The sequence below is a fragment of the Heterocephalus glaber genome, unplaced genomic scaffold (genome assembly GCF_053883595.1).
Source record: "Heterocephalus glaber isolate CG9 unplaced genomic scaffold, H.glaber_assembly_v1.0 deba00001593, whole genome shotgun sequence".
Classification (NCBI taxonomy): Eukaryota; Metazoa; Chordata; class Mammalia; order Rodentia; family Bathyergidae; genus Heterocephalus; species Heterocephalus glaber.
The window spans coordinates 7719855-7739025 of record NW_028258368.1 but is presented as its reverse complement, the minus strand read 5'-3'; the positions used below and the strand labels follow the sequence as shown (position 1 = coordinate 7739025).

At 40.2% G+C, this 19171-nt stretch overlaps 1 protein-coding gene across 1 annotated transcript in view; it reads left to right on the top strand.

Annotated features, from left to right (window-relative positions):
• The first annotated feature begins 2712 nt into the window (after positions 1-2712).
• The window catches only part of Sash1 (SAM and SH3 domain containing 1), a 316706-nt gene continuing 300247 nt past the window's right edge, over positions 2713-19171 (top strand). Inside the window, exon 1 of the mRNA XM_087193584.1 lies at positions 2713-2857. Coding sequence (XP_087049710.1) covers positions 2813-2857 — 45 coding nt within the window. The 5' untranslated portion in view covers positions 2713-2812. The remainder of the gene's footprint in view (positions 2858-19171) is intronic.

Genomic DNA, 19171 nt, shown 5'->3' with positions numbered 1-19171 from the left:
CTCCCCAGAGCAAAGCCAAGGAGAAACATTTCTCTGAGACACTTGGACCATTCCCTGCTCCCAAAGCAAGAGCAATGTTTTTCATTAAAAAGTACCACTACACACCCCACAACTGGTCTCACAGAGGTGTTATGCTCCTTTCTTCAAATTCCACCTCTCTTGGGAATAAGGCTTTTAGAAAACCAAAGCCAGGAAGACTTGAAGGGTAGATGGGCTTCTGCCATCCCATGGCCACAGACACAGAGGCTTATAGGAAAAGGGGGAAAATACAAAGAAAGAGAAAAAAACAAAATTAACTTCCAAGCCTTGTTATTACTACCTGTGGCAGTAATCTACATATCACTTCCTCCACCTGAGGGTTTAGCATTATCTTGGAGAAATAGAGTGAGCAAGTTACAGAGCAAAAAACTGGGTCTTCAGTTCTCCCTTTTTCTGCAAGAGAATGGAGAGGTTAAATTTTCATTTTCAAGACACTGCTTCACCCTTTGAGACTGCTCTTACAATCATTTTCATTTGTTGGACAATGTAAATCAATTTTTCACCCTCTTTTTCTCACCAATGGTTTGCAAATTAGTAAAAGTCACTAATATCCAAGAAGCCCTCTGTGAAAGAGAGGTAACATTTGCCCATAGAATCACTTTTGTGTTCCAGAGACTTTAGGTGAGTCAGTCACAGACCAAATTCAATGAGCTTATATCCCGCAATGCAATAAAACACAGTCTATAAAACTTCACATTTGTAAAACATTCATTTGGCAGGTGACTTTGCAAAAGTTGTAAAACCTGACAAGTGGATATGTCTAGGGACTCCTTAAGTGTCAAGATGTCCTTGAATTCAGTATATATACACATATACATCGTTTATGAACATGTTTATATACATATGTATATGAGATATAAATATATATATTTGTAAATATGTATGTACATTTATATGCATGTGTATATGAGCTATAAATATATATATGTATATATGTCTCAATTTTGAATCATTGGTTTATGCGTAGTTTTTCCAAAGCATATCTTTATTTAAGAACAGGTACCCACCCATTCACTGGTGGAAAAGAAGATAATTCCCTGCCAGACCTGTGTGGTGTTTTCACATATTTTGGCAGAGTTGTACAAGACATTAGTGACTCACAGGTCACAGACACTAACACAGAGGTGGACTGGGTTATGAGGCAGGGCCTGCATGACAGGTTCAAAGGCCTGGAGTAGTTAGGCTAGTGGAGTGGTTAAGCTAAGTATAGCTTTCTGTGGACTTCCAGACAAAAAGAGTAAGCAAGAACTTGGAGATGGCCTCTTAGCAAAATCATCTTTTTTGTCTTAAAAAAGTTGCTTGTCTTTGACCCACTTGCTATGTTCCCAGGTCTCTTTGTGTGTAAACATTGGTTTTTGTAGATCTAAACAGTTAATCTGGCAAGGGTAACCCTAATTGAGGGTACTTGGGAAATGGAAAAGCTGTGCCAGAATTAAATATACTGCTTTCCTAGGTAAAATTTCATTAAACTAAGTATTTTAGAAAGCCCTACACATATGAAGATTGTTAGGGGGCGGGGGATCTTCCTACAAAAGGAAAATTGTGCAGATAGTAGAGTACATGTTGGAACAATGTGAGATTGCCTTCTGATTTTCTACACTGGGCTTTAGAGGTTTCACTCAGCCTGTGACCGAGGTTATATTTTACTACAAAGGACCAATGTGCAGTAAGTCCTGTGGATTCAGAAACCGGCACAGGGAGAGAGATGAGGTCAGAACACTCAAGGAAATCTGACTAAAGGAGAAGTAGACTATGCATTTGAGTTTTGTATTTCATCATATGCTTTGATTTCATTGCCTCCAAATACCCGGGAAGCATTTATTATGTACGTAAAGTCATGAGACTACAGACGGGAATAACAAAACTTTCTCCCAGTTCTCCACCACCAGATTTCATTTGGTCTCTTCTTTCCTTTTTTATTCTTTTTACAGGAGTGGCAGGTAGGGGGTGTTAGACTTCTATGATTAGGACGTTTGGTTTGAGTGACCCATTAGAATAATCAGTGTAAATTAAGATGGAAATGTGACATGTCCAAGTTATCCCTAAGATGATAACCACAGATCTAATTCTCAAGGATATTTTAAGGGATACTTAAGGATATTTAAGGTATACCTTCTCCTGCGTTCCATCAGAAAAAGTGAGATTATTACAAGCACATATATCTTTACGTGGCTGTTTATTTTACCTGTTCTAACAGAGTAACATGGGTAATAAATTACTGTATTTGGTAGTCAGCTGTGGTTAATTTTGCCCACAAGAATACCAGAAGTTGTCCTCCTGAACTTGGAGCTTTCTGCTTGCATTCCAGATGTCCATTCTTGCATACCTTACACAATTTAAAGTGGGCTGAGAGATGTATAATTACTAGAGTCTGCCACAAAAAAAAAAAAAATGCCAGAAGGAAACTACACCACCCATTGAAGAGTTGTTCTTGGCAACACAATTAAGGTGTGGTGCATCTACTCATAGCAATATGGGTCATACTGTCATAAGTGGCAGTAATGCTAGGGGATACTTTTCTTCTTTGAATTATAGTATTACCTCCCTGAATGAGACATATCTCAATTTTGAATCATAACTGTGGGAAATGCTCACACCCATCTCACTCCAATGTATGTAAATTCCACTTCTCTCAAGACTCCCAGCTATGAGAGATGCAACTGTCAAGTTATGAAAGTGGCTCAGCTGAAATGTTTACTTTTCTATGCTCAGTCACTTGAGCAGTCCCAGTGACACATTTGACAAGGCAGAGCAAGAAATTTAGCCCTTGAAGATGGAGCCTTGTGTAAGGGAGGCTGAGTTTTGGAGCAAACTAATGGTAAGTTGAATGAAGGGTTTAAATATCAGCGACAGCCTGCTGGGAATTTTTCTTGTGGCTTTTTATGAAATCAAGATGAAAGAGGAATTTCTAATCAAAGCATTGTGGTCTTGCTCATTAGTTGTAAGTGAAACATGCCTTCTAGATACCAAACGGTGTTAGTGATAAATGGCTTTGAATGAACTGTTTGGGTGTAAATTCTGTCTAATTTTATTGATGAACAATCCTGAACAGCTTGCTGGCATGCAGAACATCATGACCTTGTGAATGCATTGTTCACTTGATGAGAAGAAATTTTAAAGTTGAGCTAAATTTTTGTGGTTCAAAAAAGAAATATTCTTATAACTCTGTGCTGGAATGTTACTTTGGTGGTCTTTATACCTCTTTTAAGATTTTATCTATACACACCTATAGATATATATGTATATGTGTATATGCATATATGTGCGTATACTGTGATCAGGAAGAGCATGATAAAGGAGTATGCTAATGTCTAAGACAACTTTCATGATTTTTTAACTGAACACATTCAGACCTGCCATTTTCCTTTGTTTCTCTGTGTTCAATTCAGATGAATTGATAGAATCCTGAAAGCATTATAAACTGGCAGAGATTCCCAGACCTCAGTAACCCTCATTGATCATCTCATTTTCTAGTTGAATACACTAAATTTCCCCTATACAAACCATCCAGGGCTGACCACCAAGATCAGACACACCTTCCCCTCAGACCAGTGTTTTCTCAATTATTTTACTTCACTGTCTCATAGTATAAATTTTCATTTTGTCTTCTCCTTTCTCATATGGATTCAAACTACATTGGAAATAGAAATTTCTGTTGAAAACATGGGTGATTTTTAGATTGGTGTAATAAGCTATTTTTTGGTGGCAACAATGTGACCCATCTGTCCTTTACCCAGCAGTATGACTTGTACCACTTTCTTTTATGACATGAAAGTGACTCTAACAATAAATTAAAGCACTAGTTTCTAGAGCAGTCTCTCCTATTCACTGAGGAATGTTCACTATCTCTAGTGTCTTAGGTTTTAATACTTCATGTAAGCTGGTAAGTCAGATTATAAGATAGTTTTGGAGAGAGGAGGGTAAAAAATAATCTACTATTTCCAGACAAAGCTTAAAAGGTACAATTTTCAGATCAATATTCCAATTTTTTATATATCTATCTTTGTTTATCCAGTTCATTTGCTCATTTACTTAACAAGCATATCAATGAGTTGTATTCTGGAAATTCAACCACTTGTATGTTTCTGTGAAGTATAGTTTTCTAAATTTTTAATTCTTCTCTCTCTCTCCCTCTCTCTCTCTTGATAAAGATAAAACCCAGGTCTACCTTACCACTGAGCTACATCCTCAGCCCTTTTAATTTTTTATTCTGAGACAGGGTCACACTTAGCTGTCCACAGTAGCCTCTAACTTGCAATCTTCTTTCCTCAGCCTTCCTCATTTTTATTAAAAGTTCATTTTGACAAGGTGTAAAAACTAAAATGAGTTTATTCTGCATGCCTTCAGGCAGGAAGGAGTCTCTGTGCTCCCACATCTGGCAGCTGAGGCACCAGCAGACTTTGCTCAGCTCCAAGGTCCAAAAACAATCCAGACAGAGGCTGGATCTTGGGAAATACACAAAGGGCTAAGAAGAAGTCACTGGTCCTCTCCACAATTCTTAAGTCCCCACCCTTGTCCAAGGAGGTTTCCAGATAAGACAGTCACATGTAAGATCTACAGTAATAAAAATTATAAGGTAAACATCTCCCATGCAAATTCAAACTAGCCTGTTTTATTAAACCTTGATTATGCAAACTGCCATTTTGAAAATGCTCTCCTTTGCAACCTCTCTTTTGATTCTGGCTCCACCTCTGCCACTATACACTGTTCCTTGGCAGGTGGGTGGTGACTTCCCATGAGCAAGCCAGGTCAGCATCCCCGGAGCCTGCCAAAGGGAGCTGGCACTGGCTAAACAGCCTCTCTCAGCTCCTTCCAGGCTGGGCAATAGAAGGAGCACCTGCCAGCTCACATACCCAGGCACAGGCTGGCCCAGATTAGCAGTGACTGGAATGCAGTAAGTGATTGTGGCTTCCCAGGAGTCTGGGTGGATTCAGAGGATGGATTTTGGAGAACCTGGTCTATTTTCACTGAGGCTTTCTTTTGTAACTAATGCACCTACCCTCTTATGGTCAGCAGGTTGTTATCTCCACTGTAGAGATCGTGAGGCATAGAGATTTAATAACAGGCTTGCATGCTGTGTTGGCAAGCAGGTTGAGAGTGAGAAATAGAAGCCTCTGCCACAGAAGGCTGATGACTTGATATGGACTGCCTGACACTATCTCCCAGCCTTCTCTGCCATCCAGAGCAGTTCTTCCAGTGAGAGTTTCCTAGTTGTTTTTTATTCTTAATGCACCTGAGTTTTTGAATGTCTTCACTCTTGTAGAATATTTATGTCACTTAGAAATTCACTTCCATGCAAGATATAACACAATAATGCTTCTCTCAAAGAGGGTAATAGTGGCCCTTGGGAATTCAAGTTCAGGAGCTTGGCTCCAAGTGCAACTTCCTATTACCAAGGGCAACTGGCAGACCAGGCCTCTGCCCTGCACCCTGCAATCCAGCATAACTTCAATACCCACAGGCCATACAGGAGGTTGCAGGCAGTGAGAAGCAAGTGGACCCTGGTAGCTGGTGTTTTATAGTCGTGTTTGATCATCTCCACTCAGGACATTCAAGCCATCTTTCTTTTTTCAAACCTAAAATCCTCATTTTCTCATCCTTCTCTCCAAACAAGCTCATGTGAACATCTTTCTCATTGAAGCCTGGGGTAACTACACAGGGAGCCCGCCTTTTGTACTAAACCTGCTCTTTCTGCAAAGAACTCAAAGAAAAGAGACATGACCTTACCTGTCAAAGTCAAAATATATTTGATCTGCAAGAGATATATGCATGAAACAATCAGAGGACCAAATCTTATATATTGAGTGGCTGAGGATATAGTGTAGATATTAAGCAGAATAGCAGCTTTGAAGTCAGGGAATTTAGACAGGCAGGGAAGTGTGAAAAAGACAGAGAAAGATGAATAGGATCTGAAAGGAGGGGGATGGCTAGCCAGGTGAAGGGGGAAGTGCTGAGGCAGAAACACCCCAGATGGTGGGACACTACTGAGTGATTCAACAGGATATGTGTTTGAAGGACAGGGAAAGATAAAGTTCAGAAGATCATGGAAAGGACTGAAGACCAAGAAGAGGAGTTTAGACTCAGTAGGTAATAGAAGCTGTGGAAGGTGTTGGTACAACAGAATCACGTGATGAAAGCAACAGCTAAGGAAAATCAGTCTGGCAAAGTAGATTGGGTTCTAAAGACTCTTGAGGCCAATCTGAAACCTACTGTTACAGGACCTACACATGAGCTGGCAATGGCCCCAGGCCAGGGTGATACAAGTGGAATGGGGAGAAAGAAGCATGTTTCTGAGGAAAAATATGAAACACTAGTTGATTAATGGGATCCTGTAAGGTATACACTACATAAGTTAGAAAATTGTGTATTTCCTGTATAGATGATAGTCTATCATTGCTCACAGTAAGATAGAAGTTTAATTCTTTTTCTTAGATCTGCTCCTAATATCAGCATACTATTTTCATACTTCTTTGCCTGTTCCTTGAATTAACCAAACCTTTTCTATAAAATTCCATATGTACCAGTGCCCATCTTGAGAGTTCAGGCCACAGTTTATCTTCTAGGCAACACTTCAGCCATCCTGATATTTTTTTTCCCTCAAACCTCCTCCTCCTTCCCAGCTGAACTCATGATAACATTGGTCATTTTCCTAAGATCTGCTTCTTAGCTACTGTTTGTTGAACAGGAGTTTTCCTCACTATTTTAGCTTATTTCCAGTTAGTGTGTGCCTCCCATTTCTCCCTTGTTTTCATGCACATCAACATGGCTGTCTACTGGGATTTGGTTCCTTTGCAACTGTTGTGATTTAGATCTAGAATGTTCCCCAAACGTCTCATGTTCAGGGATGGGGCATTTGGAAGTTGGTTGGATCACAAGAGTGCTGTACTAATCGGTGGATTAATCCATTGATGAGGTCATAGATAAATGTGCTATTAGGATTGGGGTCTGATTAGAAGAAGTGTGTCACTGGAGTTGTGACTTCGGAGGCAATAACTCCCTCCTTCCCTAGCTTCCCCTTCTTTCTCTGCTTTCTGACTGCTATGAGTTGAGCAACTTTCTTCCTCCATTCATGCCCTTCCACTACAATATTTTTGCCTTGAAGTCAACCAACTATGGACTGACTGTCCTTAAAATGCGAGCCAAATTAATCCTCTCTTCTTTTAAGTTGTGGGTGTCAAGATTGTGTTCCAGCGATGGGACAGCTGACTATTACAGCAGCATACTTCAGGTTTAGATGATTACCATCGCCATGCATACACTACAGAGTTGTATTTGACATAAGTAATGGGTCTGTTCACTTGATATTTGAAAGGAGAAAGTTTTGTACATCAGGTGAAAAAATGAAGAAACTCTAGGGAGCTTTTATGAGTCTGAACTGAAAGGTTTTAGGTTTCAGGGGAAACGTTGAATCATAGAAGATGACAGTGCCAAAGGACAACAGTCATGTTCCATTTGACTTGCACAATGTCTTTATTATTGTTGTTGCTGTTTTATATACATTTTTAACCACATTTAAAATCTGGAAGATTTCACATAACAATCCAGAGGCATATATTTCTTGAAAAAAATCAAAAATGTGACAATAATCAACAGGGGCTGAGGTCAGCTGTCTCCTGCAGGTAAGACAAGAATTCTCCCCCTCGCCTAAAGTTTTGAGTACTTGTCAGGGTCTGTGAACAGTTTAACTTGTGACCCCTGATCTAACCAGGCTCTCATTTTACAGAAAAGGAAACTAAGGCACAATGATGTTAAATAACTTCTCTACTATTACCCAAGAAGTTGGTAGCAATACAGATATTAGAACTGAGCTCCACTATACATTTTTGACCCCCTTCTTTCTCTTTCTGGGCACTATAGTTGTTTCTTGAATGAGGACTTGGGAAGGTTGATGCTAGAGGAAGAAAATGAAGGCGAGTACGTGCAAAGATGCTGAGCAGTTCAAAAGAAATACTGAGCAGATCAACTGGAGAGCAGAAGTCTAGGGAAATGTATAATAATAGTACATTTGTGGCCTTTGATGGAGATTTGGTCTATGTTACTTTATTTGCTACTTACAATGATGAGAAGGAATATGCTTCTTTTTTTTTTTTTGGTATGGAGATCGAACTCGGGTCCTTGCGCTTGCGAGGCAGGCAGTGGAACCACTGAGCTAAATCCCCGGACCAGGCATATGCTTCTTAACTAGCTTTTTCCCCTTCAATTTGTTGAGATTTTTAAAAATATGGATTTGGAAATATAATCATGTTACATCTCTTTAAGCATTTCTTTTGAAAACACCCCAAATTTCTTTATGGAATTTACTGATATGAAATATTTGTGTATTTTTCTTCTCTCTTTTCCTCTCCTAGCCTCAATTTATTTCTTTAGAACTCTTGCTTGAACTGTTGGCTCATTCTCTGTCTTGAATATGTTAAAGTGACATTGGCTGTTGGCTAGACGCTCGGAGTGGCACTGTGATCCCCACTACCTCCCAGGGCCAGCAGGAGGGGGCCGCCGTCATTTGCCTATCATTATTGATGTGGCCTCTGCCGTGTTTCTGTCCAGTGTGATTCTGGATCCAGTTCAGAAAACACCTGCTGAAATCTTTGCAAGAAACCCATGTGCATGCCAAGGCCAGATGATTGGTGTCGCTCTTGAATAACGTGAAGGGCAGCCTCTTGGCTCTCCTGTAGGAGTCATTTTAATCAAAGTCAGAATTCTTTACTGAGTGAATTTTCATACAGGCCTAGTGCAGTCTGACATTCCTGTTTTTTGTGTAGTAACATTCAAAATAGACTTTTATCTAAAATGCAAGCAGCATGGAGAATTTGCAAGGCTTTTAGAAGTAGAAGACAGACAAGAAAGTAAGATCCCCTTTCCTTTGGAATATAAAAAAGCTTTAAAATTAATATTCACTTTCTTGTCTCGCCCCTCCATCTTTTTTCTTCTCAAAGCATTTACACCCTGTGACTGCTTCCTTTCTTGGGGGGGGAGGGGGCGACCTTCCTTCCTCCTCCCCAAATTCTTGGAATTTTTGGTTGATGTAACAAGACTACTTCCTGTCCAGTGGTGAGGATGTTTGAGGATATTTCATCCCTACTACTTATGCTAATGGGGTTTTTTGTTTGTCTTTTTGTTCCCCCAGTGCTGGGGATTAAATCCAGGACCTTTGCACTGAGCTACATCTCCAGACCTTTTTTTATTTTTTATTTTGAGGCAGAGTTTTGCTAAGTTGCCCAGGTTGAGCTTGAACTCCCAGCCCTCCTGCTTCAACCTCCTCAGTGCTAGGATGACAGTCATGCACCACTACACCCAGTCTGCTACTGTTTTTAACATAGGTTCTATATGTCCAATTACTGTGTAAATATATGAGTTGTAAATGAGAGACAAAAACACTATAGGTGTGTTTGATGCTAAGATTTGACAGTAGAAGGTGATCAAATATAAATAGTTTATTTGACATTAGACTCTATTAACATAATAGCATTAATAATGACAAAATAATAATACCTAACATGTATGGCAAGATTAATAAATGCTACAAACAGATAGATATTTTGTAGAAATTATCTAATTTAATTTTCACAATGCATCTGTAGTCCTCTAATAGAGTCAACACTGTGTGTGAGTTAAGGCTTGGTTGTGGGCTGAGCAGAGGCAGCAAAGCACAGAATCTGGGAAGTGCTCACAGGAGGGTAGAAGGGTGCTGAGCTAGATAATAAACTGGGGACCCCAGGGATGAATTCACCCTGATACGTGTTCCTCTGGGAGGGCACCAGGGCTGTTTGGCTGTTTTGTCTTGAATGCTATCGAAGGCATATATCCTCCAGCTCCACAATCCCTATTCTCTCTTAGTTCAGCTGGTCGACCCATTTCTACTTACCAGCCTGGCTATGGATGGTCCTGGAGCTGAAGTCCTCTGAGGTGCAGGACAACCAAGCAACAAGTGATGCGGGTTGGATTTTATTTTGTTTTATTTTGTAATACATGGGCTCACTGTGTTGCCCAGACAGGTCTTGAGCACTTAGTCTCAAGGGAACCTTCTGCTTCAGCTGCCCAGGTGCTGGGACTACAGGAGCTCACCACTATACCTGGCTAGATTTTATTTTTGATAATATGTGATTCCAACTCTAAAGAATGAAAGAAGGATCACTGGGTAAACTAATCCCATTTTATTCACTTGTAGGAAGTCAACATGCACTTGTACACTGAAAGATAAAAATCACACACACACAAAAAAACTGCTCTACCATGGCAGTTGATTCTAACATTGCTAGTTCAGGGAGTATTTTCTTGAGAGCCTTTCTCTGTAGAGCACAGCTCAGACTCCATGTTAATGATGCTGACCCCTGGTGGCCATGGGACCTTAATTGCAAAAGGATACCCAAGGACCATAGCTGAGCTCTCCCTTTCCATCCCTCACACACGGCCCCACCTCTGCCCTGCCACAGCCCCAGTGACTGTCACACCTACTGGAAGATCAGTGGGCTCCCAGGAGCTTGGGGAGCCACACAAGAAGTCAGGCCTTGGCAGGAAGAGAAAGGGAGAAGGGCTCTGTGCCGATTACAAAATAATAGACACCAAGAGTAGAATATTCTCAGGAAGGAAAGTTAATGTAAGAATTTCTATGAAAAAGAAAAATGGAACTGACAATGAGAAATAATAAGACCAAATTAGGAAATGGGAAATTGTTATGGGAACTATATTGACTATAATGAAAACTTTGCCCCTGAGATATTTAAAATCAAATCTGAGAAAGAGTGAGAGGTAAGCTTTAGAAGAACCCTTTGTGGACATGTCTAAATGGCCTGATTAAGTCTTTTCCACCTTCGCCTTCTGGTTTTGGCTGCTGGGTATTTGGCATGATAATTCCCAGGCAGGCACACTGTTCTCTCCATTGTGAGAGTTCTGGAGTGGAGACAGCCACACAGATGGCAAAGCTAGGAGCAGCTTCCTCAGAGCATCTTTTTCTTCGTTCTCTTTTCTTTCTTTCATCTTCTGCCTCCTCATTTCCTCTTTCTCCTCTATCACATTAAATGTGCCTGACACCAAAGAAAGAAAGAAAAACATGAGGAGGGCCATGGTGCGGGTTCTTTCCAATAATAACCTTGGCAGGTAATTTTGCACATACAGAGTAAGTCATTTTCGTGTAACTGAGATCAGGGGCTATATTCCTCCCAGGAGAAAAACACTTATATTGACGTGTTTATGTTTTGGAATAATAATATTTGTCCATGTGAAAATATGTGTGATTCATTTCTGCCACACCATATGGCTTATTGGTATTCATAATCCAAACAGTAGCAGCTGCTGCAGAATGTGGGAATGAATTTTCTTGAAGTAAAAATGGGCTAACTATTGCATGCCACATGTAGTTTGTAAATATCACTAATTCCTCATCAGAAACTTACTTATTTGCCCTTTCCACTAATCCATTATGTCCTTCATTAATGTCTCCAAAGCCTTCCAGTTTTTCTATCCATGTTCATTCTATCCAGTAAAGAAACTCTGACTCAAACCTACCCTCAATCAAAAGGTAGTCCTTCTACCTTGGGAACATGGATGTGTATCATCCAAACCAGTTGGCAAGTGAAGGCCTCAGTTTAGGCTTTGTTGCCTGGTGACAGCTGCCAGAAAATTTGCAGCACATTTTTGCCCTGGCTCTGCAATGTGGCTTTCTCCACTGTTTAACCACATTGTGTATCTGTGGTTCATCAGACATGTGAGGGCACTGAAGCAGCTAATGACTCCTGCCACCACCACCCAGTCCACAGGCCCACTTGGCAAGACTTTGATGTCATGGAAAATGTAAGGTAACACTTTCTACAGACCATTTGAATGTGGTTTGTAAAAGCTCTGGAGGATTACAAAGGAAGTGATTTGTGGAATAAGTACTGAATGCTACTGTAGAAACAGACAGAATCAACAGTAGCAAATACACTAGTGTCTCAGGGGAGAAGTATCTGCAAGACTTGTTTATATGCCTACATAGCCATTCTGAGTTCCTCAAAATGTTGGAGGTTTTAGAAAAACAATATACTCTATGCTGATTCTACACATCACTATGGTGGATATTCAGGAAAAATTCATGGTGAATATTCAAGAAAAGTCCTGGCCAAATAATCCAACCTTGAGTCCCAAGTGAAAGTATAAAGAAAACTGCTTCAACTTCCCATTTTGGTTTGTGTATTCATAATAATGCCTTGCATTTGCAGGACAGATCACCATTTTCTGGATGTTTTTATATAGGTTATGAGTAATTGAGACTCTTTCCCAAGACTTCAGGTGACCCACGTCGATGGATGCTTTGTGGCTAGCATATTATCTCTATCCCATGTGCTTTGTCCTGTTCCCTTCACAGCAGGTATCACTAAATTCCAACTTGTTTCATTGTCTTCCTATAGCCATTTGTCTCTTTCAGGTATATATTGGTCCATCCTCTAAGTACCTGCTGCCTTTATCACAAGTTATAATAGGGTGATTTATCAGTGTCGTGCACCTCACTCAGCCACAGGAGAGCCACCAGGAGAAGTTACCAAATAGACCCACACTCCTGCCCTGTAACCACACCCTTCTGCCATCAAACTGCATTTTATACCCTGCCTTCCCAGGACTTGCCAAGAGGTCTTGGAGTTGGCCTCAGTTTGCCCTTGCACTCTGCTGGCTACTGTCCTTTGTTTTCAAAGCATGTAACACAATTATTTCATAAGCCTCTTTTTTCAGAAGGAATATCTGACAGCATTCCCAAGTCATTTGTAGTTAAGAGCAGTGTGTGCCTGTCTGTCTGTTTCTCGGTATGTGCTTCTCACATTCATAACCAGCCTGACTTAGGCCATGTAGGTGATTGTCCCTTGTCGCCTATGAGGTGATTTCATGGCTGAATAGCCCTAACCAAGCTTCCCAAGGGAAGATGCTTAAAATCCCCATTTTTCTATTTTTGCTTTTCCACAGTCCCTGGAATAATTTCAACCTAAAGACTCAATCCTGACAATTCCCTGAACCAACCCTACCAGCAGGGACTCATCTCTTGAGCCGTGATTAATCCTATTGTCCTAAGCCTGGTATCTGGTAGGTTGGTCTGAGCCTAGGACACCCTGTCTGCTCATCCATAGCTGAGCTCCTTCCTTACCTAGCTGGTGAGCATGCACCCCCGATGCTATTTCTGACTTGAGGGGAAAGGGACTCTCCTCCAACTCAATACCCTACCTGCCACCTGGTGGTGCTGCTGAGCAAGCTTGGCCCTCTGCATTCAATCCACCTCAAGATTCCTCCCAAGGTTGCCTAGAAATGGGCTGGCCACATTATGATTTCATAGGCCCTACGCATCTTACCCTTACTCTACAAAAAATACATACATATTTCCCATATATATCCTTTCCTCCACTTCCTCTCAAATGTATCAGTATAAAAACAAATAATATTATATATTAAAACTTTCTTTGACCAAAAAGTATATTTTTTCTTATGACTTTAATTTTTTTAATTGAAATTAATACATTTTCACGGACCTGAAAAGTTTCATGGACCTTGTGAGAGTTCAGCATTCTACCCAGATTACCTGACAGAGAAATCAATCTTACCTGGCAGACCCATTTTCTTTGCATCAATGTTTCTCAAACTTCGGATTTTTGCAAACTATACTTTTAAAAAGTGTATATTATAACGCAGTTCTCCAATACCACAGTTACTGTCTTCAAACTTTGGATGACTACTTTGAAAAGAAAATTTTTATTATTAGGCTAAAGCTACTATAACTTGTCATAAGTTAAAAATATAAATTAATGTAAAATGACAAATACATCATGCATTCTTAAAAATTAAGTTTGTTCATGTTCAATTTTGTTCTAGTAATTTCACTGTTCTCATCATCTCTCATACTTGTCTAGTTTGAATAGGGCCTGTAATTTGGGCCTGTTTCTAGCTCAAAGATGCCCACCCTGTTCAGAGTTTCTTATTTGTTCACTGTCCACCCACTCCACCCAGACACTGTCAACACTTTTGTTCTAAAAGATATGAACCAACCAGACCTACCCAGCTTTATTGGCTCTTGAGGCCATATCTGTCCGTCAGTTGGGTTTTCTAGTAAAAATCACCAGCTATCGAAGTGCTGACTTAGCATTTCCCTCTGTGGCAACACTGTCCAGTGGCCCTTTCTATGTTGATGTAAATGGGCTCTCTCTACACCTGCTGGTGCAGTACCACTGTGCTATGGTTTAGATCTAAAATACCCTCAAAAAGTCTCACATGTTCAGGGGTAGGGCTTTTGGAAGGCGATTAGGTCAGGAGGGCTCTAAATCCACCAGTGGGGGGTAATGGAAACTTAAGAAGTGGGACAGAGTTGAAGGAAGTGGTCATGGAGTTGTGACCTTGGGGACAATATCTTGTCCAAGAACCCTTCCTCTCTGGTTCTTTCGCTCTCGCTCTCTCTCTCTCGCTCTCTCTCTCTCTCTCTCTCCCCCTCTCTCCTTCTTGGCTGCCATGAGGTGAGGAGCTTTTCTCCACCACATCCTTCTGCCATGATGTTTCTCCCTTGCCACAGGCCTAAAAGTACCAGCTGACCATGCACTGAAACCTCTGAGAACATGAGCCAAAATAAACCTTTCCTCCTTTAAGCTGTTTCTCAGATATTTTGTCACAGCAACAAAAAAAACTGACAAACATACACAAGTACATGTGCCTTCTATTCATTTGAAATGTGGCTTGTATGAATGAAAAACCTTTTATTTGATTTTAATTCATTTAACTTTAAACTCTGATGCTGCAAATGACTAGTGGCTACCATATTGCATAGGGCAGCTTAGACAATGGGATTTTGACTGATGACCATCCTTCTTGGATTCTAAGTCTCTATCCAAAAACTGATCAGCACTGAAATTCTCTCCCTTTCTTTCAGGCCTATCCTGCCACACAACCAGGTTTGTTAATGACAGGGAAAGCACTTAAGCAGTTGTTGTTTATTTATACTCTGATATGAGCAAATTCTCAGAGCAAAAGTATGGCAGAAAGTAGCAGCAATATAATGTGGGAGCCATGTAGGATTTGTGGAGCCCTAGGGAATTGGAAGGGTGAGCAGAACAGGGAGATGAAGGTATCAAAGATAAATCACCTCCTCCTTTTCAGTTATGCAACATTAGCCAAAATCTAAACTGTACTAATATTGTTATGGGTTATTTTTTTTTTTGAGACAGGGTCTTGCTATGTAGTTGAGGCTGGCCTTGAACTCACTATGTAGCCCGGGCTGGTGTCGAACTCATAGTAATCCTACTGCCTCAGCCTTGCGAGGGCTGAAATCACAGGCATACAGCACTGCACCCAGATAAACTCTATTAATATTGTATTTCCTGAGCATTCTTCTTTCTGTCCCTCTAAAAATGATTATCAGTCAACAACAAAGGTTCAGATTTCATCTAAGCAGTGTTCTCGTAGTTTGTTCTTAATCTGCTAAGCCTAGAGATGGCAGCTTGAGCTGGCTCTAGGCTCCAGGCTTCAGTGTCCAATTCTGGGGACCATTGTACTGAATCAGCTTCAAGAGAAAACCTGGCCCTCTCTCTTACATCCACTGAGGGCACAGGTACCCACGATTTCTTTAAGTAGACCTTGATCAGTGGAATGGCACTCACTTGAGTGGCACACACAGATAACCACCAACACATTTCCCCTCACACTCACACCTGTTTCCTTACCAACCGAGTCCCCATTTTCTGTAGTGTCAAGTATCTCGGGAATGGTGACCATATATGGAATGGGATAGAATGGAATGTTAAAACTGATTTTCTAAGCCAATCGTGGAACATCACTTAGTGATTTGGGAAGAGGGACATACTCTAACAGTTGTGTATTTGCTAGCTTTTTGTTACTATAATGAAATATCTGAGGCAAAATACTTTATAATCAAAATAGACTTATTTTGGCTGATAGTTTTGGATGTGTAAGGACTACAGGCCATATCTGGTGATAGCTTTTTTGTTTCTCACAGTCCTGAGGCAGCACAGAACACCATGAGGCAAGAGGCAGAGAGCATACATGTTTTTGTATCTGTGCTGTGTCTGTGTGTGTCTCTTCCTGTGCTTATAAAGCCACCAGGATTCCATCATTTGAGCACTATTCCAAACACCATAGTCCTATTAAGTCTCCACCCTCTTAATACCATTAACATGACTTTAAGGTGTATACTCCTGTATGAGCTTGGGGAAGGAGGGAGCCCATATTCAAACCATTACAGCCAGCCAATTTTCAGTGCTAAGGGAAGTTGGTGAAAAGAATGTTTAGAAAAACTTTCCTACTAACAAAAAGAGAGGCATAGGAGACAACCCTTCTGTCTCCATTGGCATTGTTGGGTCTACAGCTGAAGCCGGAAGGTGTAGCTGCCATTTTTCATCCTTGAAAACAACGACCTGAGGATGGTATAGAGGAGGGGTGGGCTGGGTCCTCCTTGGCACAGTAGAACATGGTAGGCAGCAGAATAGAATTAACTCTGAAGCAATCTGGACTTTGTGCAACAATAAGCCTCCTAGCAGGTTACACCATTTTGAATTGAGTCTTCTTTTATTAGCAGCTATAGGCATCATTACTGATACAATGATAATAAATTCTGGCATTCTTATTGCCTCTATTTTGACTTAAACTCTTTCCCCTTAGAAAGAGAAATAGCAGACAATTTTGGCTTTTCCTTTCTTTGTCTTTTATGACACAACTTATTATTTTACTTCATGGATACCTTCTGAACAAATCACTGCCAGATTATGCCTTTTTCATCATCTTTGACATGGCTTTAAATGACTGGGAAGATGCTATTTTCCACCACACAGAAATTACTGAAAATCATTGATAATAAAAATAAACCCTCAATAGCAAATTACAAATAGCAGGAATAAGACATGGCAATTTGTTATATGCTTTTCATTACAAATATAAAATATAGTTTTATTTGCATCTTTTAAGAATGAAGTCTTTTTCTGCTGAGCATGGAGTATTGAACGCTTTTTTAATGGGTGCAATTTTATTTCCACTGTGGAAAAGGTGCAAATAATAGTAGCTTTCTCCCCAAAGCAGAAACCCTTCAGGGAATCTGTCTTCACTAATAAACGTGTATTGATACACATACACATTTCCCATTAATATTAATAGAACCTAATGCAAATGTATAAATCACCTGAGTTTTGATTCCATGTGAATCGGATGTCAGATGACTTAAGATGAATTCACAAGATGCATTTGTCTGGGAGCGACTCCTTAATATGCCTTCATTTTGCAGCCGAATGCCTCTCCTGTGACTGAAATATTAATCAGAGGCTGGGTCTGCTTGCTCCCATCTTGCACACCCCTCTCATCAGAAGAGATCAGGTAGATGCATCTGTGTGACCATGTGCTTCTGCCCAAGTAAAACTTGAATTGTATTGAATGAAGTAAGGGAATGGACAGAAAATATAAAGCAAGAAAGATTTTCCCTTTCATAGGGAGGAGCACGCAGGGCTTGGTTAAATTAAATGTACACGTGTTCCTAAATCCTGGAACGAGTGTTGGTCATACAGGCCAAGTGCGAGGAATTTATGCATCTTTGTTCCTCACTTTATCCTCACAGGTTGTCATTGCATGAAGCATCTGTCCTCTCTATGTGCTGTGTGATAAAAAATACTGCGAATGTTTCAATTAAAATTTATTACACTAAAAGACACATTGCCATCAGTCCTTCTCAAAATACTCCCCCTTGCTTTAAACTCACTTTTCCCAATCGTTCTTGCCTTTTTCTGAAGCAGTTCTGGCAGTCTTTTTTGTCTTAAGCTGCACTTTTGTGGCTGCCTGGATGTCCTAAATTTATTCAAAATGTGCACTTTTCATGATCATTTTGATTTTGAGGAAGAACCAGAAGTTGCATGGCACCAGATCTGGTGAATAAAGTGAATAAGGACACACTACAGTGTTTTTATTTGACAGAAATTGCTATAAACATTTTGAATTGATCCAAGACATCAAGGCAGCCACAAAAAGGTATTCACAAAAGAGTACTTCCAAAACTGCTTCAGAAAGGGGCAAGGGTGATGGGATAAGTGTATTCGAAGTGAAGGGGGTTATTTTGAGAAGGATTAATGGCAATGTATCTTTTACCGCAACAAATTTCAAATTTGAAACATTCACCATATTGTTTGATCACACCTCATATCTCAAACTTCAGCAGCATTTTTTTTTTTTTTTTTTTTTTTGCCAGCAGACCTCTGTGTGGTCCCAGGGAAAGATGCATTATAACCTGTCAGGGTGGTAAAAGAGTTTCCCAGCCAGTACACCTCACTCTTCCAAGCTGCACTGCTCCATTCTCATCTAACTGTGGCGCCTTTCCCTCTCCAATCTCCTCTCTTACTCAGATTCTGGCCACAGTGATTGCTCTGGAGACTGTCTTTGATTTTACTCTAGTATAGGTTCTAGTATAAGCACATGCACAAAATAGTGTACTACAAGAAAACACACACACACACTGTATCACCTGGCCCCTCCTTTCAGAAATGGTGAAAATTAGCATCAGGCAGAAAAGAAAAAAGATCATGACCAAAACCCTTGTTTTTTGCTCATTCTTGTTTACTACTAGACTACATATTGGAAATATGAAAAATGAGCCCTGAAGGGAGCCTTTGCACTATGTCACAGTAGCATCCATCCACGAGCTTCAGCTTGTCACATTGGCCACACCTTCTGCCTGGGCGCATCTCTTCAGCCTGGCAAAGCCACTGGTGCCCCTTTTATAGATACAGGAAGTAAGGCCAACTGAAAATGCTATAAAAATTATATCATTGCTTTCTACATTAATAAGTTAGTGGTAACCTGGTTTCTTTTCTAGTCCAAGAGAGTAGGAGAATAATCAATCATAGAGCTGCTAGAATAAGCTTTTAAATTGAACAGATCTTCATTTTCAAACCCCATGTGAAATCTTCAGTTAATCTTGGGGTTTGACAAAGCTTTCAGGGTTAATTTGGTCATTATAATATGCTTGAATTCAAGGGAATGTTAGGGTTAATTTAAGCTTTAATTAATAATTGAGGCATACTAAAAAGTTACTGACTTATGGTAGATCTCCTCATCTTACTCTAAAAGAACCTTTTTTATCACATATAACTCTCTTAAAAGAACCTGTCTTGAAATTATTAAGATATTATTGCTCAAT